The sequence below is a fragment of the Dasypus novemcinctus genome, chromosome 5 (assembly GCF_030445035.2).
Source record: "Dasypus novemcinctus isolate mDasNov1 chromosome 5, mDasNov1.1.hap2, whole genome shotgun sequence".
Classification (NCBI taxonomy): Eukaryota; Metazoa; Chordata; class Mammalia; order Cingulata; family Dasypodidae; genus Dasypus; species Dasypus novemcinctus.
Genome location: NC_080677.1, coordinates 141,470,007 through 141,497,547, shown reverse-complemented (window position 1 = coordinate 141,497,547; position 27,541 = coordinate 141,470,007). Strand labels below are relative to the sequence as shown.

Genomic DNA, 27,541 nt, shown 5'->3' with positions numbered 1-27,541 from the left:
TTTGGGGGAGGAGGAATATATCTGTGTCCTCCAAATACATTGCTCTATGAAAGTTAGAAGAAAAATATTTTCTGTTGTTGTATGTGTGCTTTGGGGTTAAAGGGCAGGGGAGTAGACATAGGAAGATGTCATATGTAAATGTCAAGCTTTACTTGTATAATCTTATTACACAATGTTTTCCCTGGGTAAATAATTAAAGATTATGTGGATTTCATGTTTTGTTTTTGTTTTTTTTTTTTAAAAAGGAAGTGTTTTTACTATCAGCCAAGGTGTAAGGTGACCTGTTACTTTTAAGCAGTGAAACTTGAAGTAAATAACTATTGAAAAAATTCCAGTTTGGATTTCACTTATTTCACCTATCAAGTAGCATATGACAAGCCTAGTAAACTTTGGAAATATTTATTTAAATGTTTAGTAAACTTATCTTTTTATGAGTGGTAAATGGTATCTATTTCATTTATTTTATACTTTGTATTACTTTCAGGAGAATGGCAGGCTGAAAACACTGGAAATGTTAGTTAAAGTTTATGAAAATATTTGAAAAATTGGTTTTAAAACTTTCAGAAAAACCTACTTCTTTTAGAAAGGAAGGGGAACTGGAAATTTAGCTAACCAAATAGGAAAATATGACCCAGCTGTTGGACAGCTAAGGATGCTTCTTGGTATAAAGTGCTAACTCTGAAGTTGGAATCTGAGTTCAGTTCTCAGTGTGACCTCATGTTCTGTTACTTCTGGCCAGTCACTGATCTTTTGGCTCCTCAGATTCTTCACCTGCAGAATGAGGAAGTTTTACCATTTGTCAGGTCCCTTCAGGCTCTTAAAAGTAAAAAAAAAACTTGAGTCAGGAATTGGACCTTAATCAAGGTGAAGCAGCATAGCATAGATAAGGCACAATGGGTAAGAAATACTTTAAAGTGAGAGGAGAATATTTTATAGGGTGAAAGACTGAGGTAAAAAATTGGGAGCGATATATATAGGCAATGATTATTAAGTATACAGTATTTAATGTAATAAAAATTTACTTCTTTTTATGTTTTTACCTCATAAATTTCAGAATATCTAGGGTTTTTAGTAACTTTGCAAATAATTTGGGACCCATGAAATGGCAAGGGTCTGTTTTCTTTGTTATCAATAAGGGTGGACTAGTTGCCCTTTAAGTCACCTAATATACCCTGGTTTATTGATTAATCCACTAACAAGGAACTCTGAATTAGGCTAGTAATTTACTTCTGGGTCTCTGAAGTTACTTAATTTGTTCTGTTACTGATTTGGGGAAATAGTAAAATAAATGAAATATGGTAAAAGCAGTATGTATTAGGGGATTGATGTAGTCATTTCCCTTTTATTTATTTTGAACAGCGTATTGAGATATTCACGTACCATATAATTTAGCTATTTAAAATATACAATTTGTTTTTTTTTTTAAATATAATCACAGGATTCTGTGATCTTTACCACAATCTAATTTTAAAACGTATTTTCCCCTGTAAAGGAGATCCTGTACCAATTAGCACTCCCATTCCATTCTACTCTCCCACCCTAGCCCTTCCTGCCAGTCCTTTCTCTATAGATGTGCCTATTCTGAACATTCCTTATAAATAGAATCATATAATACATAGTCTTCTGTGAATAGTTTCTTTCACTTACAGTGCTCTTATATTTATCAATACTTCATTTATTTTTATTGCCAAGTAGTCCATTGTGTTGGTATACCACATGTTTATGCATTTCTTAGTTGATGGGCATTTGGGTTGTTTCCACATTTTGAATATTGTGATTTATTTTCATTTCGACTCTTTGGAATTGCTAGGTCATATGGTACTCTATGTTTAATATTTTGAGGAACTGTTAAATTGTTTTCTAAAGTGACTGTACCAATTTATAGTCCAACCAGCAGCATATGGACAATTTCAATTTCCCCATCTCTTCATCAACACTTGTTATTGTCTGTTTTTTATTTTAGCCATTCTAGTGGGTGTGAAGTGGTATCTCATGGGTTTTGGGGTATGTTTGTGTGTGTATACATTGTCATTGTCATTCTGATTTGCATTGCACAAATAATAATGTTAAGCAAATTTTCATGTGCTTATTGGCCATTTTTATATCTTTTTTTTTTTGAAAAATGTCTCTTCCATTAATTTGCAAAGCTTTTGGGTTAATGTGTTACAAAGTTTAATAATAGAAAGGTACAAATTGAAGGCCAATAATTGTGCACCATGTTTTATATCATTTTTAATTAATTGCCACTGTTTTAAAGTTTGGGTTATTTCATTTGAAAGTAAAATTCTCCTGAAAAATCTGCATATTTGACAAAATTGGAGCTAAATAGGGACTACTCTCTCCAGAGCAGACATTCTTAACCTTTTTTTGTTGCATTGATCATTTTGCCAGTCAGGTGAAAACCGTGGACCTTTTACTAAGTCCACACTGTACAGTATCATTTAATAAATATATAACACACACAGCAACACATTCTCACAAAAATTGTGGTTTTTTTTTTTGTTTGTTTTACTTTCATGAACCCCTTGTTAATAGCCCTTGCTCTAGAGGGACCTGCCCCTTCCAGATCACAATAATTCTCACCTGCTGGTTTCCTTCATTTACATACCTATTAAGCATATGAGGCCCAGTGTTTTGGGATTCTTGGGCTACTGCTTTTTATTTTATTTTTAAAGATTTATTTATTTATTTGTTTATTTCTCTCCCCCACCCCGGGGTCTGTTCTCTGTGTCTATTTGCTGCGTCTTCTTTGTCCGCTTCTGTTGTCCGCTTCTGTTGTTGTCTGCGGCACAGGAATCTGTGTTTCTTTTTGTTGCGTCATCTTGTTGTGTCAGCTCTCCATGTGTGCAGCACTTTATTTCGCGCTAGGCGGCTCTCCTTATGGGGCGCACTTCTTGCAAGTGGGGCTCCCCTATGTGGGGGACACCCCTACGCAGGGGACACCCCTACATGGGGGACACCCCTATGCAGGGGACACACTGTGTGACACGGCACTCCTTGCGCACATCAGTGCTGCACATGGGCCGGCTCCACAGGTGTCAGGGAGGCCTAGGGTTTGAACCTCGGACCTCCCATGTGGTAGACGGACGCCCTAACCACTGGGCCAAGTCTGCCACCTACTGCTTTTTATTGATCTAGCTCTCAGGTCAGCAAGCCGCAGCCATGGTCTGGCCTGTTGCTTGTTTTTTTGTAAGGCCCATGAACAGTTTCTACATTTTTAAAAGGTGGGCCAGGGTGAAGGGGAGCAAAACAATATTTTGTGGCATGAGGAAATTTTATCGAATTCAAATTTCAGCATCCACAAATAAAGTTATATTGTAATACAGCCACATTCATTAGTTTACATATTGACTGTGGTTGAGTGATTAAGACCAAGACTTTGTGACCAGCAAAACCTAAAATATTTACTATATGGCCCTTTGTAGAAAACATTTGCTGAACCCTGGTATAGCTGATGAAAAATAGCATCAACTTCATGCCTGAAAGAATGGATATTAAATGAGGACAGCTGGAGGATGTTTCTAGATTTCCTCCTACTTTTTTTAAATGTTGTGTGGTAAATTACAATACTGTATACGTTTGTCCACTCTATTCTGTGTTAGCATAGGTAAGTAAGGATTAAATTTTCTGCTAGGTATTTTAGTTTATGAATAAACAAGTGACTCTTTTATCCTTGAAAAGACATATATTTTTAAATTAATTGTCATACTCTGATTCATGGTGATCTCCATTGAGTCCCAACACTGTGTCCTGTGTTTTTCCAAAATAGACAATGAAAATGATCAAAAACTCAATTACTTTTTTAAAGACTTGAAGAGATATCACTATATACCTATTAGAACATCTAAAATAAAAAATAACAGATGCTGGTATGGGAGAAACTGGACCTCTCATACATTACTGGAGGGAATGCAAAATGGTACAGCTACTCTGGAAAATAGTTTGGAGTTTCCTAAAAAAATGAAACATACCTTTAGCATATTATTTCAGTCACACTCTTGTGCATTTATCCCAGAGAAATGAAAACTTATGTCCATACAAAAACTTTTCCACAAATGTTCGTTGCAGTTTAATTCATAATAGCCAAAAACTGAAAACAATCAAATTGTCCTTTGATAGGTTAATGGTTAAACAAATTGTGCTATATCCATACTGTGGAGTACTACTCCGCAATAAAAAGGAAAAAGTATTAATACATTCAACAATTTGAGTGGATCCTAAGATCATTATGTTCAGTGAAAAAACTGATCTCAAAAGGTTACATATTATATTTTCATTTGTATAATCTCAAAATGACAGAATAATAAAGATGGAGAACAGATTAATGGTTGCAAGGGGTTAGGGATTAAGGAATAGTGAGGAGGTGGAATGTGAGTGTAAAGGAGTAGCAGGAGGGAGATCTTTGTGGTAATGGAACATTTCTGTATCTTGATTATGGCGGTGGTCGCACAAATCTACACATGATAAACTGTTGTAGAACTATACATTATATTGTGCTAATGTCCATTCTTGGTGTAGATATTGTCCTATAGTTATATAAGATGTAATCACTGGGTGAAACTGGGTAAAGGGTGCACAGGGTCTCTCTATTATTTTGCAACTTCTATTATTATTTCAAAATGAAAAGTCCTTTGAGGGAGCACTTATGATGATGTAATTATTGGTTTCTGTATAGAGTTATGCATATTAATGAAAAGAAGAATTAGGGAGAATCAGGAATTTTTAAAAAAAATTTCTCTCCCCCCCCCATTGTCTGCTCTCTGTGTCCATTTGCTGTGTGTTCTTCTGTGTCCGCTTATATTCTTTAGTGGCACCAGGAATCTGTGTCTCTTTTTGTTGCATTACCTCGCTGCGTCAGCTCTCCATGTGTGCATTGCCAATCCTGGGCAGGCTGCACTTTTTTCGCATGGGGCACTATCCTTATGGGGCACACTCCTTGCGTGTGGGGTTCCTCTATGCAGGGGACACCCCTGCGTGGCATGGCATTCCTTGTGTGCTTCAGCACTGCGTGTGGGCCAGCTCACCTCACGAGTCAGGAGGCCCTGGGTTTGAGCCCTCGACTTCCCATGTGGTAGGTGGATGCTCTATTAGTTGAGTCAAATCTGTTTCCTGAGAATCAGGAATTTGATCAAGAGACGTACACAAATTTTTGTAATATATTTCCCTAAGGTTCCCTGTAGTTATTACTTCAGTACCTTGTATGTACCACAAAGAATGAGAGTAAACCATGATGCTTATCACCGGATAATGACGATCACACCAAAATTTTAGTTTTTAAAAAAATATTTCCATATTGAGTTATTACAATTAATGGGAACAGCGGGACCAACAAGCTGTAATTAGGATAGATGTACTAAAATCTTGTTATTCAAGATCCAGTGCAGATAATTGATTATATTCAGGAAAAAATGTCCTAGTGTTTTCAAGTCTCTGATCATTTACTATTTTTTTTTTCATTGTATACAAATAAAATATTAAAAAGAGAGAACAAGTCAGATTTAGGGTGATAAATTCTCTGACTTCATTGTCATAACTCAGTATATTTATGGAAGAATTTTTGTGAGAGAATAAAGTTAAGTTCTTAGAAAATATCATATAAGTAAGCATTTTCATAAAACAAAAACGTTTGCAATAAAATTTTAAACATGATGTAACTTCTATATCAGTGTAGTTTTTGTATATTCCTGACTTTTTATTCTAGGGGATTTTAACCCTGTCTTCACAATCTCACATGGTTTCTTTTTTTAATAGAACAAACCTGGATTGTTGCCACATAGTTTACAGAACATATGCAGTTATTTCAATGCTATAATTATATATCTATATTCCATTTAAGTCAAACCATAAGCATATAAATTTGAATTTAAAATCAGAAAAACCAAATTGCCTCATGTTTTAGTGAAGGAAATAAGACAGATTTCCCTATTCTTGAATTTAATTTGTGAGATTGGTGTAACATGCCCAAATTGCAACTTTAAATTAAGATTGCCAAATAATTTATTTGTATGACTTTTCTTTCTGCTAGCAGTTACATTCTAAATGATTTTCAAAATTTTGTTAGAATATGCTTCAAGAATTCAAAAAATATCATTCATAGACACGTGTCTATATTTAAACTTTTCATTGCATCTTCTGACATTATTTTTGATGAGGGAATACCTGTTCTCCTGAGTAGAGATTATGAGGAGTCCCAGTTTTGACTCTGCCATTGAATATTAGTCCAAGCTTAAATTTTCTTTACATTCCATGCCTGAATTGAAATTTGGCACCTCTTCTCAAATAAATGGATGAATCAGTAATATGTCTACTTCCTATAATGAATGAAATTCTAGAAGCTTCATAGTAATATTACCTTGAAATGTACATTCTCTTAGTGACTTAAACAGAAGAATTGGTTTTCTGATTATTTAGACAGCTTTGTCAGTTATAGAAAGTATGCTGGGATGAAACTAAAAAATTTTAATTTTCAATTTTTCCTAATCTCCAAAAATAGGTAATTGTCATTTGTTTAACAGAGAAGTATTGAAGATACTCTTTGAACAAGCATTTTGTAGACAGTGGTATATAAATTCTGCTACCTTCATCATTCCTTTAGTCAGAAATGACATTGATCTAATATTTGTCCCAAAGCTTGTGGCTTTCTCCTTTTGGTTTTATCCATCCTACATTTTGTCAGCAGCCAATTCTTATTTCAAATTCTTAAAACTTGAAATGATATAAGAAGATGTCATCCTTTGGGTCTATGGTGAGAATATAAAGGAGTGATTATGGTTGCTACCTGTGGTCTCAGGTAAAGACTTAAGAGAAAATAATGCTTTTTCAGATTCATTATTAGTAGAGAATTTGGAACCAGATAGAATTTTCAGCAATGTCATTGTTTTAAAATATTATTATACTGTCACATTCTTTTTGGTTGATCAGTCTTTGTATCAAGTGTCTAGAGCCATGTAAAGCTGACATAAAACACTGAGAAAATTATAGCCTTGTGGATTTTGAAAAAGACTATTTGCTTTATTTACTGTGTGAGTTGATTGATTGCCTTCTTTTAGTCCTGGCTTCAATAGATTAGAAATTGATTATTTAGAAATAGAGTGAAAAGTTATTTTGTGTAATTTCTTTTTACCATCCAAAGTAATAAATTGACCATACTTTAACAGTTTATTATAGGATTCATAGATGTTTCAGAGAGACTTACTTCTCCACATCTTATTAACCTTGAATACTTTCTTTTTTAAAATGGTAACTACTTCAGTAAAACATCCCAGTGTCTTAGAAAAAAGTTTTGCCAATTTCATTTAATACTGTCCCAATTCTCTGGAGAAGATGAGAGGGACAGATTACAATTGGGATCGTGAGGAGAGATGGTTTATATTAGCCCTTGCGGAATATAGATCAAGTTTAAATATAAAAAGATGGGAAAACAAATTTTTTTGTTGGTACCGGTTTACATATTTGAGCCATTTTCTCTAGATATATACAATAGCCAAGTTATAGGAATGAGCAGAGCTTTCTAGCTACTGTGCCACAATAGATAACATCGTGCTGTAAGACACTGATGCTCAAGTTTTTAAAAATTTAAAAGCTTTGTCTTGGAAATTTTATCCATTTTCAGTATTTGATGTCCCTAATACTTTTTTCTCATGGTAATTATTTAATATGAAGAGATTGTAATAATTTTTTTTCTCCAAGCTGCATATAAGATGCTCCCATATCCCCTACTGTTTTTAACAACAGGCCACACAAATATTCTTTTCTGGCTCTTATGATTGGAAAACACTGGAATAGAGGATTACAGTTATATATATATTAATCCAAGGTCAAGCAACTGGGAATGAAGAGTGACAAAGATCTTCTCATCCTCTCTTGCACAGGTGTTCCATGCCTTTTCCCTTCATGAACAGTAGTTCCCTAAATCCTAGGTCTCTTAGAAGTCATTCTTTATATATTGGAATCTCGAATTAATAGACTTTGATGGGTGAACCAAAAATTTTCTGTGGCAATTTAACTTTATGCAGGTCTTTTTCCCATTTGCACTGATTTTCACGCTAATTCATAGGCAGAAAAAAAACCAAATATTAAATATTTTAAATGTTTCAACTAAAGATTTTCAATTATAATTTGTCTTAATTGTGAATTCTTTGAATACAGGATATATCTGTGTTTACATAAACTGCAGTATACAAAGTACTTCCGGCCAAAGATATATATTGATTATTTAAAAGTTTTCTGAAAAGTTTTTCTTGATATAACTAATAAAGAACAGGCATCTCATTATATCTTATCTGTGGTTCTATTGTTCTCATTTTACTTTATCTGTTCTTAGTTTCTGAGATATCAGTGTTGATGTTAAACAAGGAAATGAAACCACTTCCTTAGATCTTTTCAATTTGTAGACTTTTTTTAGAGCACTATTGTGTGGCATAGGAAGGTTGTTTTTAGAGTGATGTTGAACCTGTGACATGGTTAAACTGGTGTCATATTTTTGGTCTGCTGGTAAGGCTTGGCACCAGTGAACCTTTTCAGTGCCTCAGCCCTCTGTTGAAAGGCAAGGTTGATTCAGCTCATTTGGCTGTTTGGGGCTTTGTCCCCCAGGACTCTGGACCACAGTCTGAGAACCTTGGTACTAAATGCATTAGATTCCTCTCTTCCTTCCTTTCCCTACTCTTTCAGGGCCCCAAGATAGTAAAAGAATTCTTTCATTGGAACCAATCACTGCTTCAAGTTAAAATTTTATTTATTTTTTTTTTTGAGATAGTATCTGAAGAACTATTCAGAATTGAGCAAAGCTCAAATCCTTCTTAGAATGAGGAAGAACATAAGTGAACTTGATTGGCAAGTTTACTTTTTGAAATTTAATAACATTTAGTTTCTAAAATAAATGGTAATCTATTTATCTTGTGAATTTTACTTAAAGATATTAAATTATTGATTAATGCTTCAGGTATAACGAATTAGATATGGTATTTTTCTTCATATCTAAATGTATTCTAGGTTTTTCTTTTTTTTAAAGGAGTCTGCAGAGTTACTTTATACTGTGCATTTTAATGCTGCTCCTGAGAAATTTTTAAAGTTCTCCCCTGCTTTTCCTATGAAGTACCTTCTGTACCTTTTGTTTGTTGTAGGTGCTCAGTCATGTGCAAGGCATGGAATTTATGAACAGTAATATCTCGTTCAAATTGCTAATTATTAATATCAGAGCTAATTCTGGTAAGACATTCCTTTTATTTAACTGCAGTTTTAAATGATAACCGAAATTATTTTTTTAATGTTCAAAAATGAGAAAATGTAATCTTTAAAAAAATGTAATCATTTATAAAATTTTCTATCCTTTATACTTGAGCAAAGTATAATGAATAGGACTTACTTGTTATTTGGGTTTAGATCTCTTCACTCTTTGCTACTTGTTTTCCTTCTGACTTTGCTCAAATTAGTTATCTTCCCCAAGTTGTTACATTATCTGTTAAATGGAGACATTGTTCAAAGGGTTGTTGAGAAAATTAAACAAGAAATTGTATCTAGAGTTCCTGGCATACAGTTAATGTTCCACCTTTGTATATTTGTTTCTAAACAAAACAACTTTAGTAATATCAACAACATATTAGAATCCAAAATATGCCTTTGTTCTTTCTTAAAGTAAGATTAAAAAGAGATTTCTTGGGTGGTGACCACTTTTAAATATAATAATAACCAAAGAATGATTATTTATAGTTCATAAAGATAATAAAAATAATAAATATAAAACTTGTTTTATAACTGGAACTTAAAAGATAAAGATTTGAATGATTTTTTCAATTGAAAGATAAGACTTGAAACCAAATGATATGTGTTCCTCATTGCTGTGTGATTTAGGAGCATGTTTTCTCTTTGCCCTGCATATTCCAGTCTTTCTCTGTGATGTTTTTGCTACTTTAAATTCTGTTTTGTGGAACATAAGCAAATGTGTATGAATATGTATTAGTGAGAAGCAGATTTTTGATTTAGTGAACTGAATTTAAATTTTGGTAACAGATTTACCTTCAAATTTGATATATTCTCTCTCTCTCTTTTTGGCACTTTTAAATATTTTTTGATCACTTATAAATTTAAAACCTCAGAAGTATTGAATGCCTTAGGGTATTGCTATTAGAAAATGGCTTGGTTTTGAAATTCATTTAGTATAAATTCTAACAATGTAATTCAAATGGGAAAGCCAATTCACTTGTATTCAGAACTTATTTGTGCATCTGCCCCCTAGTCTCAAATAATTCCAAAATAGAATGGAGACACTGCAAAGTATTTCCTCAAATACTAATCTTTTTTTACTTCTCTACTTAAAACTTGTGTCTACCCATTGCTCACTTCTTTGAATGACACGGAAAGCACATACAAGTTGGTATGGACCTTATTTTTCAACTTCATCACCTACCCTTCCTCTCCTCTCCTAATTCAGCCCAAAGAAATTGTGTGTCTGTATTTTTGCCTAGAATATCCTCTCTCCTTTGCCTGGCAACCCCCAGCTAATCCTTTTAAACCCAAGGCACATAGATTTCTTCTCTCTGAATCTTTGAATCTTTCTCTCTGAAATTTTCACAGACTCTTTTCAAACAGCATTAGCTCCTCCCTTACCTGTGCTCCACATCAGTCCCCTTCACCAGCCTGTGAGTTTCCCAGGGACAAGGAGGATGTCTAATTCCATTTTGTATTCCTAGCACAGGATGTAGAGTCTGACCCACAGTAAATGTTCAATAAATAGTTTATTCAGCCTGCTCTTCGTAAAGAACAGTCAACACGTGCAATAGGTGAGAAAAAAAATACCACAACGACTAAAATGCAATAACTAAAATCGCAGTTCACTATGTCAAACTATAATTTCACTCTAGTGTATGACTGTGAATAGGGAAGCTTTATTATTATATGTTTAATTCTCTGGGTGATTCATAGGACTGGTATGCATTTTATAAGAGAGAAATAACTTAGCTTTATGGAGTTACTCAAGCTTTAAGTATGACAGAATGAATAGAAATTTGCTATCACACTGGCAAACCTAATTTGAGAAATAATCAGTGATAAGTACTAAATTATATAAAATTATTAGAGAAAGAATGTTTTTATTTTGGAACATTTTTACAAGGGTAATTTTATATTTTATCAATGTAGTGTTTGGCTCAATGTAGTTTATAGCCTTGTCTTTGACCTCGATGTACAAAAAAAATTGTCTTCCAAATCAGATTTGGAGTATATTATTTACGTTGTAAAAGACTACTGTTGTGGCTAAGGATCATTCTTTTCTAATATAACTAAAATGTGGTTTAATTCATGAAAATTTTATTTTCACATAATTTTAAAGTTGCTTATTATGTAAAAATAGTACTTACGTTAGAAACATTTTCTTAATTTAAATCTTACATTACAGTAGTAATTAGAAAAGTAGTTTTTGACTCTTTTAAGAAATTCAAACATAGAGAAATACATAGAGGAAAAAGTAAAACTTCATTTTCCTTATTGTTAGTTTGGTATATATTTCTCCAGACTTCTTTTTTGTGCATTTATAAACATGTATAACATGAATAAAAATATGTATTTACTTATATACACATGTATGCACACTGTATCTTAAAGAATACATGGCCTCTATTAATACTTTTTTTTAAAGATTTATTTATTTTTATTTATTTCTCTCTCCTTCTCCCCCGCCCCCCCCCCCCCCAATTCTCTGCTCTCTGCGTCCATTTGCTGTGTGTTCTTCTGTGTCCACTTATATTCTTGTCAGCGGCACCAGAAATCTGTGTCTCTTTTTGTTGTGACATCCTGCTGTGTCAGCTCTCCATGTGTGCAGCACCACTCCTGGGCAGGCTGCACTTTTGCGCTGGGCAGCTCTTCTTACAGGGCGCACTCCTTGCGCGTGGAGCTCCCCTATGTGGGGGAAACCCTGCATGGGACAGCACACCTTGCGCACATCAGCACTGCGCATGAGCCAGCTCATCCCATGGGTCAGGAGGCCCTGGGTTTGAACCCTGGACCTCTCATGTGGTAGGCGGACACTCTATCCATTGAGCCAAATCAGCTTCCAATGCATTTTTATTGATTGAAAAATCTGAAGTTAAACTTTAATCTGCTACTTGCATATCTTCTTCACAATGTTACATTGTAGAAATATTATTCCAATCTTCAAAATGCTTAAAAGAATGTCTTAAACTAAGTGAGGAAAGACACAGTATATTTTTCCTTATTAAAAATTTTGCTCACTTTCCCTTAATCTGCATGTTCATATGCAACATGATGCACATTTTGCTACCGACCCTCCACAACAAGGATTGTCCATTGTGCTTCTGCCCTCCTCCCCCCACTTCAAAGTGACTTATTATTCTTATGTTTTATAGGTTACAGAACAGTAAAATTTATACTTAGTGCTGTTAGAAGCTTCCCCAGGGAGTTACCCTGGCAAATGTGGAGAGCTCAGACATTTTTTTTTGTGCTTGAGATGTCTCGTATACCTTTTTACTCTGTACCGTGATAGCAATGTGGATTTCAATGTGATGCTCAGTTTATTAAAAACATACTTCAGTAACCATTCATGGTGGATTTCTCATTGCCATACCAAACCTGCTCTCCTAGGGACCCTGGTCCCAAAGCCTGGTTCCATGTAACTGCTTAAGTATACTATGACATGATGTACACTCTCCTTCTTCCTGGGTCTGAACAGGTGGACTTCCTAAATGCCAAGCTGTTTTCAAAAGTCTCATCCATTATCTCTCCTCTTCCTATATCAACGCAGTAGGGAAATCTGTTGTAGAAATAATATTATGTGGTCATTTAAGTTTTATAAAGGTGAGCATATAAGAATTAGATTTTATGAACTTCAGTTTGTGCCCCAAGAAATGAATTTGAGCTACCAACTTATGCTCATCACATGGGTCAGGAGTGTACTTTTTTTTTTTAAAAGCCACTCTAATAAAATTTACCCTTGATAGTGCTACTGTAGTTTTTATATTCCTTAATTATTTTTAAATGAAGATTATAACAATTAAAATGGCTGTAAAGATATAGATGTCTTTCCCAGGAAAACGTTTTCTTTCAATCACGACTTTTTTGATCATGAGTTTTTGGTAGAAGTAGAAGGAGTGAGAAGTTAGAATAATAGACAAAAATAGTATTATTAATTTATAAAATAGTAAAAATCCTATTTTGAAGTGGTGAAGGAATGCCTTCATAGAGAAAAGGAGTCTTTAATTGGGCCTTAAAGGATCTCTAGGTGTTTGTCATGTGAGTGGAGAGGCTCAGGAGTAATGAAAAACAAAGGTGGGGAAGCACACGGTGAATACTTGAGGTTGTCTAGTCACAAAATTTGGAGTAGAGGAATTGAGAGAGAGAAAATTTGGGAAATAGGACCTCTAGTGATAAAATGAAGAATTGACATATCATGGAAAGAGAGTTTATTGAGATTTATGTGATGACAGCAAGCTGGATGGGTTAAAATAGTGAGATAACTGGAGTCAGGGAAGCAGAAATAAGGATCCCAGCAGAAGTAGAAGGAGTGGGAATATGAAGGATGGGACAGATTTATCACCCCATGCCTGGTATATTGAAACTCCCAAATTATGGTCTCCAGCCTTTCTGTTCTCTTCATCCACCTAATATTATTAATTGCTAAAAACTTGCTTTCATTTTATATGTTCCCTACCTAAGGAATCAAATTGTAGGATCAAATTTAGCTTTTCATTTAGACCTTGTGGGTCTCTGACCTTTCCAATTTTTTTTCTATTTTTTTCCTATTATGAGTTTCTAGCCTCTGCTTCCACTAATCTTTTCATTGTTCCCAACTCCAGGTTTATTTCTGACTCAATATGTTGCTGGTCCTTCACATCCCATTTCAGATCCATTTATTCCCTGATCATTTTCCATAAAGATAGCATTATCAAACATTATGGCATCTGATTATATTTAGTGTGGTATTAAATGACCTATACTCTTATTATTAAATTTGTTTTAATGGATAACCTTTGTCATCCTGCAAGGTTTTAAGTTTCCTCTTTATTCCTAGGAACCCAGACATCATACTCCTTTTTACTATGAGCACTATGAAAGAAGTATGATACATTAGGCATTCAGTAATTACTGAATTTATTTAATTTATTTACTCCACATTATTATTGAAAATGTCCTTGGCATTTGGTGAGAATAGGCATATATATTTGATTAAATGGTAAATGAGTTGATAAAAAGTATTTTAACATTTAGATGTTAAATTGTGCTAAAGACAAATATAATTTGTGCATTGTTACCAAAAAAATAAAAAATAATAGTAATAATAATGGAAGGTGAATCTTCAGTTAAAGCACTTATAAATGTGTGTGCTTTCGTCATGTTTAAAAGACTTTCTATTCTTTCAATATCTGGTATCTGGTTCAGTTTTCTGTCAGCTGTTACCTATAGATCATCCAGAAATCTTTTTTTTTTAAAGATATAAAAACTACTATAAACACTTTTCCCCCCTCTGTAATAGAAGGAAATTCTTCTGCATGTAAAGTACAATAGGATTCTGTGTTAAACAGACAAAACTGAGTTTCTCTGCAGTATACTGGATTAATACAAGAATGTACAGGGAAATGGACTTTGGCCCAGTGGTTAGGGCGTCTGTCTACCATATGGGAGGTCCACGGTTCAAACCTCAGGCCTCCTTGACCCGTGTGGAGCTGGCCATGCGCAGTGCTGATGCGCGCAAGGAGTGCCGTGCCACGCAAGGGTGTCCCCTGCGTGGGGGAGCCCCACGCGCAAGGAGTGTGCCCGTGAGGAGAGCCGCCCAGCGTGAAAAGAAAGAGCAGCCTGCCCAGGAATGGTGCCGCCCACACTTCCCGTGCCGCTGACGACAACAGAAGCGGACAAAGAAACAAGATGCAGCAAATAGACACCAAGAACAGACAACCAGGGGAGGAGGGAAAATTAAATAAATAAATAAATCTTTAAAAAAAAAAAAAAAATGTACAATAAGTCCCCACTAGTTGGAGAAAAGGAACAGACCATTTTTCCCTTGCTCACTGAAAAAAGATACAGCAAATCTGGCAAAGGATCTCAGAATGAGTTACTGAAGTCTTTTATTGTAGAACAGAAAGTCCTACAGATCCAATATATCTGTAGAAGTAGTGGTGCCAGCCTCTAGAGCTCCCACCTTGTTCTCAGTCGGGGACAATCTAATGTCTGCCTTGACTGAAAACTGCTGTATCACAGACTAAGTAGTGACAGATAAATTGATTGTTTTCACAGTTGGAGTTTTGGTTGTTTACTGGGGATGCACCCTTTCACTTCATAAAGTTTGAAAGAGAATAAAGGATCTGAAAATAGGCAAAATGAAGGCTTAAGTGGCAGAATGAACCCTTCTTGCTGTAATTTTGTCAAAGAAAACTTAACACTTGGGATATTTCTTTATGAAGCAAAGTAACAATTGAAATTTCCTGGAAGTGATATCATGGGCCTCCTTTAGTGGTCCCTCTCATCAGCATCATCATAGTTTCATACATTCTTTCAAAACTGTAAGTGGAGGTGGTCCTAAGGATAATCTTGATATGGATCATTGTTATTTCTACTCAATATGTAATGACGTAGCATTCTAAAGTAATTCCAATACTACATTGAGATTTTACACTTAAGATAATATTTTTACATAGAAGTAGAGTCCAAAGTACTGAAGTAATTTCAGTAATATTTTAAATGAGCACTGGAAAAATTATCACAAATATAAATTTCTTTATTGTATTTTTAGATTTCTGTAAGAAAGCTAAGTACATATAAAAACTCAGGGGTAATATTAATAGGTTTAATGTTGAACATACTATCAGTTCTGACCATCATCTCTTTAGAACATCTCTCAAAAGAAAAAAATATTTTCTATTAACATTTAGTGTACTGGGCAGGAGGTAAAATGAGCACACAAAGTGGTTGAGGAGCATTTACGAAATATTGATGTAGCAAATGCAGATTTTTTTTTTTAAAGAAAATTTAAGTTAAGATGCTGTGGAATTAAGGAGAGATTTGGATGGAATCATATTTTGATTATTGTCAGAATTGATTCTTAAGGAAGAACAGGCAGAGAGGATAAAAATAAGAAATAAATCAAGAAAAATATATATCTGTATAAGGAAGCCATGATCATTATAGTCGAATTCAACAGGAACGTGATACAAATTAGGTTAGTGAGTAAGAAACCACAAAATATGTGGTTTGAGGTAGGTCTTTGAAAATTGGATTGAGTTGAGCTATATGATAAACAAGTAGGTGTTTATGGTCTTGAATAAGGTAAATAAGTTTGGTGTGTCACAGGGTAATTGTTCTGGTAACTGAATTTAGTATAGTTGGTAAGTCAGGCAAGGGTTGGTCTACCAAGGGAAGAATAGAAAAACTCACAAGAAAGGGCAAGTGTAAGTAGAAGTATGCAGACATGTTAACTTGGGATCTGATGTTTACTCTAAAATTATAAAAGAAGGAAAAATCTACAATGAAATAGTTCTTGGTACCCCCAAACACAGGGTGCTCCATATTTGCTTTTGGTCATTTCTATTGCCACTAGGGTATGGATGGATTCAGAAGGAAAGGAGGCAGATGGGAAAGGAACCTCACAGTAAATTGCTAGCTTGGGACGACAGTTTAATATCTGCTTTAATGTTTTGTATATCCTAGTATGTCAACTACTTCTCACATTCCTGATCTATCCTTTAGAGTATTACTTAAGTATAAACCAGTAGAGAATTGGCAGAATACAAATTGTGAATGGATTATTTATACTTAATTTTTCTACCTAGTCTGGCTACTTTTTTAAGCCCTCTAGACTTCCCCACCCTAATCCCCAAATTTCCTCCTATTCTTTGGAGGAAAAGTGTATAGTCCTTTATGTTATTGCAGTTACAACTCAGGTCAAAATAGGCTTTTCTAAAGTGATTTAAGCAAACATCTCTAGCATTTCCCTTTTTTTCTAATCTTTGGCCTCTTGAATATTTTTTAAGCCTTTTTCATAATTCTGGAAAGTTCCTGCCGTTTGGTTTTATTCTGGAATTGATTCATGCTAATTTAATTTAAAAACTTATTTCAGTTGATTCTAGCCTACTCTCATGGTTCCAGCAAATCAAATACATGAATATCACATACTGTAAAGAAATAAGGCCTATTTAGATATGTGGGCAAGAGGGAACAGTAAGTCTACCACTTGGTGCTTTTTCTACTCTTACTTTTGGTGTCAAGGTGAAACATAATCACTTTCACAGGGTTATTACTTGGAAAATATGTGGTTGTGATGAGTATAGTGACTTCCTTTGGACCAGGAATTGGCTGTTGCCAGCACCTCATTTTCACTTTTTAGGGGTCAAGCATGAGAAAGTAGAGTTGGTTCTCAAGGAATCATCTTCTTGGGACTAAGCTTTCTGATAATATTCCCTGACCCAGCTCCTCTTACCCATTTGAGCAAAACTGTCCTGTCACTGGTCTGTCTCCCCCAAGGCTCGTACTTTAGGAGTAGGAGTTGCAACAGCTTATCTTTCATTGGCTTAAGCATTTTGTTACTTAGGAAAATAAGTTGAGGCAGTTCTAGGAGTGAGCACATTTCTCTGGCCACATCTTAGTAACAAGTACAAAACTGCCTGTGATCCATTATATACTTTAAACCAAAAATATGATTATCAAAACATTAGTGTGGCCTATGTTTTTCTTTTATTGAAGAGTGGGGAAGTGCATAATATTTTTCACAGGAAGATTCTTTATATATGGCCAGAAGCAGCTTTAACCTTCCTCTGCAAGGATGTTTTATTTTAGCTTCAAGAGCAAAGAAAATATTTTTTCACCTCTTAAAAAAAATAAATTCAGGAAGTGGACTTGGCCCAGTGGATAGGGCATCCGTCTACCACATGGGAGGTCCGCAGTTCAAACTCCAGGCCTCCTTGACCCATGTGTGGAGCTGGCCCATGCTCACCGACACTGCTCGCAAGGAGTGCCGTGCCACGCAGGGGTGTCCCCCGCGTAGGGGAGCCCCACACGCAAGGAGTGCGCCCGTAAGGAGAGCTGCCCAGCGCGAAAGAAAGTGCAGCCTGCCCAGGAATGGCGCCGCACCCACGGAGAGCTGATGCAGCAAGATGACGCAACAAAAAGAAACACAGATTCCTGTGCTACTAACAACAACAGAAGCGGACAAAAACAAGAACACACAGCAAATGGACACAGAGAACAGACTCCTGGGGCGGGGGAGAAGTGAGGAGGAAGCGGAGAGAAATTAATAAAATAAAAATAAATGTTAAAAAAAATAAATAAATTTCTTTCTACCTCTACAAATACTTGTTTCCTTCAGCATACATGGTCTTTCCATGGAGAACTATAGTTATAAGATACATTTGGGAGAGGGTAGAAGACAGCATGGAGAGGATCCAAGTATGGAAAAATCAACTGTGGGCTGTTTTGGGCGGTAAATGGAAAGCAAAGTGGAAAGGTCAACTTTTAAAGGCTCTGAGTCTGGATATCTATAACATAATGGTTGCAACACTAATGACAATATGGGAAAATGAGTCTTTTAAAAAGGATGATCTCAATTTTTTATACTCTTCATAATGTTTCAGCTATCACTGAATGCGCCACTGGACAGTAGGGGTGTAGAAAAGGTTCTGGTGGTATTTATTGACGTTACTTTTCTGCTTCAAAGCATTCTTAAAAGGTAAAGAGCCAGAGTGCCAGACATTTCATTTATCCTCCTCACCAGCTCATTTTCCAAAGGTTTAGAGCAGATCGTTTTAGAGAAGCATTATATAAACACAGAATAGACGATAAGACTACGAAATAACCTACTTGACATTTTATTTACAATTGTCAGGAGTCAATAAGTCATGTATGTGTGTATTTTTCTCTTAGGTTCATTTCCCAGACACTGAAAGAGCAGAATGGCTAAATAAGGTAAGATTAGAATATACTAAATACCAAATATCAGTGGGATTCAGACGATGTGAAGCATCTTTCCATATCTGGGAATTTGGATGTTGACATTTGAAATCATTTGGACTTCAATGGGTTGGTTTCTACTCCTCAAAGAACTCAATCATAACTAATATGTTACTTTTCTTTTCCAAAAATAAGAACTGTGTTTTGACCTGAGAAAATTAACAATGTATTCTTATTTGTATCTTTGACCTTCTGTCTTTTTCCTGACTGGCCAGTGCTCAGAATTTTAGAAACCTGATTATTAAGAGGGAAGCAACTCCCAAGAAACCTAGTAATAGATATCATTTATTTTAAAAAGCAGGTTGTGTTTTTAGACTAGTGTACTTTGAATTAGATCTCTAATTTTCTACATTCTTAGAGCTATATCATAAAACTAAAGTATGTAATGACCACCTTACAGCACTGGAAATTAGTCATTAAAGAAAATTCATTAATGCTTTTTCAGATCTCTACAGTTTAGAAAGGTTTTCAGCAATTAGTTGAAACCTTAAGGAGTTTCTGGTTTTCAGTGTTCATTAAATGTGCTGATATGCTTAAAAAGAAAATTTAACCAGAATAACTAATTCCTCCAACGTATTAGTTGTTGCAGCACTAGTTTATTATTGGAATAGGTTTTTTAGGTTGTATTATTTTCCATAACAAAAAGCCCTGCCCCCCATTTTTCAAAACCAAATTATGGTTATCTATGGGAGCATAATTTTTCATGAGAATTTAAGTATATTATATATTATAAGTGTTTTGTTTAACATGATTTCTTTCTTCTTTTCAGACTGTAAAACACATGTGGCCTTTTATTTGCCAATTTATAGAAAAGTTGTTTCGAGAAACAATAGAACCAGCTGTGCGTGGCGCAAACACCCACCTTAGTACCTTTAATTTCACGAAGATTGACATGGGTCAGCAGGTCAGTTTCTTCTTAAATATCCTTACTTTTGCATATAGTAGCATTAATGTAAAAAAAAAAAAAAAAAAACTTTAAAAGAATACTAAATTATTTAAATTATTTTCTGCAAATTTTTTACTGAGGTTTCACTAGTGTGTCTTTTCAATTCCCTTTCAGCATCTGTGTCCCAACTTGCAATGCCTTTTCCTTCATCTCTGTAAGGAGAAGTCCTCATTTTGCCCTCATTCCTTCCACTGTAGCTTTTTGGCCACTTCAGCCTTCATTGGGTAGTTTCTCTTAGTTCCAAAATTGCTTTTGTATCAGATTTCAGCTTCCTGTTCTGTTTAATATATGAATAGATTCATATATATAACCATATTTCATTACTATATGAACTTACACTAAAGGTTAAGTAACTTACAATAAGCATAATGTGTTTACCCCTCTCAAAATGTTAAAACAAACATACACACAGTAAGGAGTCCATTGCTTGGATTGTAGGCATTTGCATTAACTACATAGTTGAGGAGAATTTGGGGGGAAAATTTTTTTACTGGAATCATATTATATTAAAAGGAAGGCTGCTATTTTCTAATATTACTTCCAGTAAAAACCTCAATACTATATTTAAATTAGTTGACCATGGCAAGTTTCCTTTTTAAATTTTTTTAAAGTCAGTGTTTGGGGAGTGGATATAGCTCAAGCAGTTGAGCACCTGCTTCCCACAGATAAGGCCCCAGGTTTGATCCCTGGTACCTCCTAAAAACAACAACAAAAAAAGTACAACAAACAAACGAATGAAAAAACCAACTCAGGGGAGCCAGTGTAGCTCAGTGGTTGAACACTGGCTTCCAACATACGAGGTCCCAGGATCAATCCCCAGCCCAGATACCTCAAAAAAAAAAAAAAAAAAAATTAGCAATAGTTCAAGTTAACATTGTTTTATAAGCCTACTCAGAAGTTTTTAGTACGTTTAAGAACATATACATATGCATTCCTGCAGTTTATTATATTAATACACATGCAAGAAAGTCTGACAACACACAAATAATCACCATACCTTATGGTTTATATGATGTTTTTATTTTAACCATTAATATTTTAATAAATATATACAGGGTAATACCTGAGTTGTGTTGTTTTGTTTGTGTTTTTGCTTTTCCCGTCATCCTGGTTCTGGGTCATCTGTTGCTGTACGTCATTGTCACATTCCACCTTCTTCCATGAAAGCTGATTTTCTACATGCAGAAAATCCTCTGTTTCATCTGCAGTCATTCAAGGTCCAGTGTTTCAAATGCAGGCTCATCAAATGTATTTACCTGTATGTGCTGGCTATTTCCTTTCTTAGCTTTGAAGTCTCCAAATAATGTTAAGTGCCAGAGGTGTGGTCATCCTGTTACTCAAATACCTTTTATAGACTGTGTCTGCCCAAGTGTCTGAACAAGATACCTGTATGATACTTTAATATTTTTACCTTTCATGACTTCAAAATAAAATATGTATATGAAAAAGCCCAATTATAGATTAAAATGCTGTAAAGCAGTCATCGGTGAACTTTTTCTGATTAGGGCCAGACTGTAAATATTTTAAGCTTTGAGGTCATATGAATTCTCTGTCACATATCCCTCTACCCCCTTTTTAGTAACCTTTAATAACCCTTTAAAAATGTAAAGAGCATTTTTAGCTTTTGGGCTGTGTAAGAATAGGCCAATGACCAAATTTAGCCCATTGCTATAGATTGCCATCCCATAATGTAAGGTATTCTCTATTTGTGAAGATCTAAAGTTCTAACCCTACCTGTATTTATCTTAGGAAGAATTTAATAATGTTCATGTTCTATTACGTGTGCTTTAAGTGTGAATCCAACTAAATAAGAAGATCATTAGAGAATAGAATAGTAAGAATATTGAGTAGAGATGATTGAGTAAAGGTGACTTTGGCATTATCTACTTTACTGACATCTTTCAAGTGGCATATAAAACCTGGCTCTGTAACAAAGGAAAAGAACAAGAGCTGCATGGAAAGTACTGTGTAAGGCACTGTGTTAACATTAACTGGCCATATTCCATTGGGCAGTTAAATTGGTATTGCCTTTCAGGTGTTTGTCCTTTAAATGGATAATGTTTTATTCATTTGGAGTAGAATTAGCCTCCCTGTTGCTCTGAAATTGTCAAGCGGAGAAAGGGGACTATGTAATCTAACACAAACATTTAAAATAAGGTAACTAATTCACGTATGGCCCTTTTTCGTATATGAAGATGGTGAGCTATTTTTTTTTTTAATGATGATTCAGTCTATACATGTCTTGCTGGCGGTTTTTTTCCTGCTAGCTTTCTCTGTTGCAGTCTTTATGTGTCCTAGTTAGAATCATAAGGAAAAAGCCAGAAACCTGATATAGTATGAAATGTATTGACTTTCAAATAAAGAAAACTTAATTCTAAAGTTAGTTGAAAGGTAATATTTTGTAATAAACTTGTCAAAGTAAGCAGTAAGATCCTAAAATTAAATATCTCTTCATTGTTAATATTTAATAATCAAATGTAATATAAATTGCTTTCTTAGAAGAAATCCCAAATTTATCAATAAATGGAAAATAGTTTTGAAATGATGTTATTATTAGGCCCTTGAAATATAACATTTATTATATTTGCTTTTTACTGTTGTTTGTATGCTAGGTATTGAAATTATATGTACAGCTAGCATTTTTATTCCCTCAGTAGCCCTATTTTTGTGAAAATCTTAAGCCATGAAAAATTATAAGACATAAAGGAAGTTATGTTTCAGTGTGGTAGGGATAGAGTTGGGGGAAGGAATTAAATTAAATTGAAGGAAAAAATGGAAAGAAGGGACTGTAATATACATCAAAATATATATATCATTACATGTGCTATAATAAAAATAATTATTATATCTGTTTACTGAGAACTTACTATGTACCAGGTATGTATTAAGTTCTTTTACAGTCATCATGCCATCTAGTTTCACAAAAACTTCATGAGATAGATAGATATTACTATCTGCATTTTATTGTAGGAAACTGAGAAACACAGATTAAGTAACCTGCTGAAGTCAAACAACTAGTACATTGGGGAAGCAGAATTTGAGTTCCCATAGTTTGGCGCTAAAGTCTTTCATTTTTAATGTTATTTTGCAAGATTTTATTTATTTGTTTTTACCCCCTCCCTAATTTTAAAATAAGCTACTTCTTGTTTCAGCCTCTTAGGATCAATGGTGTTAAAGTATATACCGAAAATGTAGACAAAAGACAAATTATTTTGGACCTTCAAATTAGGTAAGTTTTTATATGTCTTGTATTTGTGTTATGGTTAATGATGTATAGTGTCACTTAGCTATAACCATAAGGTAGAGCATATAATGAACAGCACTTCTTGCTGTTTCGTGGAAGTTGACTGAATTCTTTTTGGAGACCCAACTGTTATTTACCTTCTGGGTCTCAGTTTGCAATAGCCTAGATAAATGCCTTTCATGAAGAAGAAGAAGGTAAGGATAGTATATTGTACTATATCTGCATAATAAAGGCTGATTTCTTTTGTTCTTGTATAACACAATTGTGTATACACTGAAGTCCTATTGACTGACTCACAACTGTGGTTTTTAGCAGCTAGGAGTTTTGATTCTCGTTTTGATTCTTGATTATCATTTTGTCTTATGTTATTTTTAGGTTTCTAAAATAAATTAATATCGTAAATACCATAATGAGTTGATATTAACCTTTTTTATTTTTTAGAAAATAATATAGAATGTCTTTAATGACCTAATATGGGAAAATTTACATCTATAAAATATTTGGCTTTGGTATAATCAGTGTCATAAATGTGATGAAAGAGAAAGCCCCATTTAGGTCTTCAGTTAGACTATAGCCTGGACTGTCCATAAGCTATAAATAAGCTTTATGAGGATTGAAATATTTTTCTCTTACCACTACAGTATCCCCTTCACCTAACGAGTATTCCATACATATTTGTTAAATAAATATTTGAATGAATCAATTAAAGGATGTCATTTTGAAAGTACAGTTCAGCTTTAATGGTTTTTAACAGGCATAACAATATATGTAAATTATTCTGCTCAGATATCTAGGTATCTAAAAATATGTACATTTTTCTTTTTTTATGGGTTCCAGACAAGTGCCTTAACAAAATTATTGGTAGTGGAGATGAAAAAGGAGTAATTAGTATTAGGAAATAAACGATCAAGCCCTAGGGTGAGAAAGAAGAAAGTTTTAGGATGGCTCTTCATTGGTTATTGGTGATTTTACAAAATAGATAGAGAAAAACTAAATTCTTGCTGCAAAGAATCATGTATGGATTGGTTTTAACCATAAAATAAATATTGGAAGAATTTTACCCCAGATGCTTTTTATTCCTTTACTGAGACATTCACTATATAGTGTTTATCAAACTTTCTCAAGGAGGAAAGAGACTTCTTACTACCAGGAATAGAGGATTGAGGTCAAATCATACATCAAATGCAAAATGTATTCAACATTTCATGTTTATATTTAAAAGTTGTTTTTTTTTAAATTTTCTCTCCCCTTCGCTGTGTGTTCTCCTGTGTCTGCTTGTATTCTTGTCAGCCGCACCCGGAATCTGTGTCTCTTTTTCTTGTGTCATCTTGCTGTGTCAGCTCTCTGTGTGTGCAGCGCCAATCCTGGGCAGGCTGTACTTGTTTCACGCTGGGCGGCTCTCCTTATGGGGTACACTCCTTGTGTGTGGGCTCCCCTATGTGGGGGACACCCCTGCGTGGTAGGGCACTCCTTGCACACATCAGCACTGCCCATTGGCCAGCTCATCACACAGGTCAGGAGGCCCTGGGTTTGAACCTTGGAGCTCCCATGTGGTGCGTGGACCATTGGGTCAAATCTGCTTCCCTAAAAGAGTTTTTAAACAGTGCCTTCAATATTATAATGTATTCATGTTTGTTTCATATTAATGTTTGAAATGACTTAGTCATTGAATAAAATTGATGCACAAAACAGATGCACTGTTTTTAACCTTTGGCATTACAGAGCCCTTGGAACACTGCTAATCTTTTCATGCTTGAAAAACATGGGCAGTAAATTTACTTGTGGTGAAATATAATCTAAACTTTTTTGTTTAACATAGGGTTTTTAAGATACATAAAAACTATATTCCATCAAAAGATTGCTCCAGAAATGGCAACTTTGTTATTCAAATTTTTACTTTGAAAGTAAAAATTCTTAGTTAAGATTTTTATATATATGAAAAAAACAAGATATATATGTTCTTCACCAGTGTTGTAACAGAGTTGAGTATGGTTCAGTCATGCTTGCAGCCTGGATCAGTAATATGCTATGGTATGGGCCATGTTATACAGTTTTTATCTGTAGTCTTATTTTGGTTGCTATTCTCTCAGTTTATTCAGATTATATACTGTGCAGGGCCATGGTGATTAAGAGAATAGTTACTTTTACTTTATGTAATGCAGATTTTTTTTCTTTCCTAGTTTTGTAGGCAATTGTGAGATTGATTTGGAGATCAAGCGATATTTTTGTAGAGCTGGTGTGAAAAGTATACAAGTAAGTTGAGTAGTTTTTTTTTTTAACTTCATAGTCTTCTAAAGTACTCTAAACTATATTCAAAAAGAAAATTATGAAGTTTTTATTAGCTCAGAATTTCTTTAAAATAAATTTTCAGTTACAAGTCATACTTGAGAGAAACCCGAAGTCAAATGCTTGAAAATCACTGAGATTTTACTGCTTGTTCCTTCTTGCATCAGTCAGGTAAATGGTCCTGTGAAATGTTTTCTATTAAGTAGTTTGGTTTACTGTTTGAATTTAGATTCACGGTACAATGCGAGTGATCCTGGAACCACTGCTTGGAGACATGCCCTTAGTTGGAGCTTTGTCTATCTTCTTTCTTAGGAAACCAGTAAGTGAATAATTGTTTCATTTTATCTTCTTGTTCGCTGATAAGAATATGTGCATATAGAAGAATATACAAAGCAGAGAAACAAAGTTCTGTCCTTACTTTTCTCCTTTCTTTTGCATGAAACCTGAGTTTTTTTTCATACTTCTTTATGCCTTATTTGAGGACTTCATCTCTTTTGATACGCAGTTTTTCCTAATTATAAAAATGTTTGTTATAGAAAATTTGAAAATATAGACCTTTTAAAAAAGTATAGATAGTAGCTAACATTTTATTGAGCACCTATCACTGAATTTGATTTATAGATATTGGCTTATTAGTCCTCACAGCTCTATAGCTAAATATTAATAATGTTACAGCTAATTAATATTGAAAGAGACTGAGATATTGAGCAAGTCACAAAACTAGTAAATCTAAGATCCTGAATATAGGTCCAAATTAGTCTGATACTAGAGTTTATGATTGTAAACATTGCTGTAATGATCCACCTATAAATCTCCCTATAATCCCACATTAGAGAGAAGTGCTGTTATTATTTTGATGCATTTCTTTCCCTGTTTTGGTATTTGTATTCAGCGAACTACATGTACTGTTTTGAATACTCCTCTTAAATGTCATAAAAATTAAGTCCCTTCCATCTTTTTTTTAAACTGTAGTAACATATATACAACATAAATTTCACGTTTTAAACACTGTTAAGCATACATTTCAGTGGCATTAAATACATTCACAGTGTTGTGCTACCAGTACCACCACCCATGACCAAAACTTTTCCATCACCCCAAAGAAAAATTTAGTACCCAGTAAGCATTAACTCCCAATCCCCCTACCCCTGGTAACTTGTCTAGTTTCTTATTCTATGAATTTGCATATTCCACTTACTTTATATAAGTGAAGTGATACAATATCTGATCTTTTTTGTCTGGCTTATTTCACTCAACATGCTGTCTTTAAGGTTCATCCATCTTATAGCATGTATGAGAACTTTGTTCCTTTTTATAGCTAAATAATATTCCACTGTGTGTATATACTACATTTTATTTATCCATTCTTCTGGTGATGGACACTTTGGTTGCTTGCACCTTTTGGCTATTTTGAATAATGCTCCTATGAACATTGGTGGACATATATCTGTTTGAGTCCCTGCTTTTTCTTTTGGGTGTATACCTAGAAGTAGCATTGCTGGGTCACATGTAATTCTCTAACTTTTTGAGGAACTGCCAAACAGATTTCCACAGTGTTTGCACCATTTTACATTTCCACCAAAAATGTATGAGGATTCCCATTTCTCTGTATCTTCACCAATATTTATTTTGCTTTTTAAAAATAATTGCTATTTTGGTGGGTGGGAAATGGTATCTCTTTATGACTAAAGATTTTTTGACTGGATAATATTTCAACATTCCATTATCTTATATGGATAAGACTTAATAAATGTTATCAATTTGTATTATTAGAAAGGAATTTTAGTTTATTTTTAAGTAATCAATACCTTTTATTTATTATTAGTTTAAAAAAAATAAAAAGTAATTCTTGCCAGATGGACTCTTATTCCTCTATTAGGCTTTCCTGCCTTCACTTTCTTTCTTTCTAAGATGCAAGTTGATGTCATTCCCCAGTTTAAAATTGTGAGGGGTAGTCTCTTCCTTGCAAACAAGATCATCATGATCTAGATTGAATCTCTTTTTCCAGCCTAATTTCCCACCACTGCTCTTAATAAACATACCAAATTCCAACCAGAATCACAGTTACAATTCTTGGTATAGTACCAACCCCTCTCTTCAATTACTACCTTCCAGTTTCT

General features: G+C 34.4%; 1 protein-coding gene across 3 annotated transcripts in view; it reads left to right on the top strand.

Moving 5' to 3' along the window:
* Positions 1-27,541, top strand: part of ESYT2 (extended synaptotagmin 2) — a 110,624-nt gene that overhangs the window by 25,871 nt on the left and 57,212 nt on the right. For all 3 annotated transcript variants that reach the window (XM_058297623.1, XM_058297620.1, XM_058297622.1), the window contains exons 2-6: positions 18,859-18,900; positions 19,715-19,849; positions 23,044-23,120; positions 25,316-25,388; positions 25,651-25,740. In XM_058297623.1, coding sequence (XP_058153606.1) covers positions 18,859-18,900; positions 19,715-19,849; positions 23,044-23,120; positions 25,316-25,388; positions 25,651-25,740 — 417 coding nt within the window. The remainder of the gene's footprint in view (positions 1-18,858; positions 18,901-19,714; positions 19,850-23,043; positions 23,121-25,315; positions 25,389-25,650; positions 25,741-27,541) is intronic.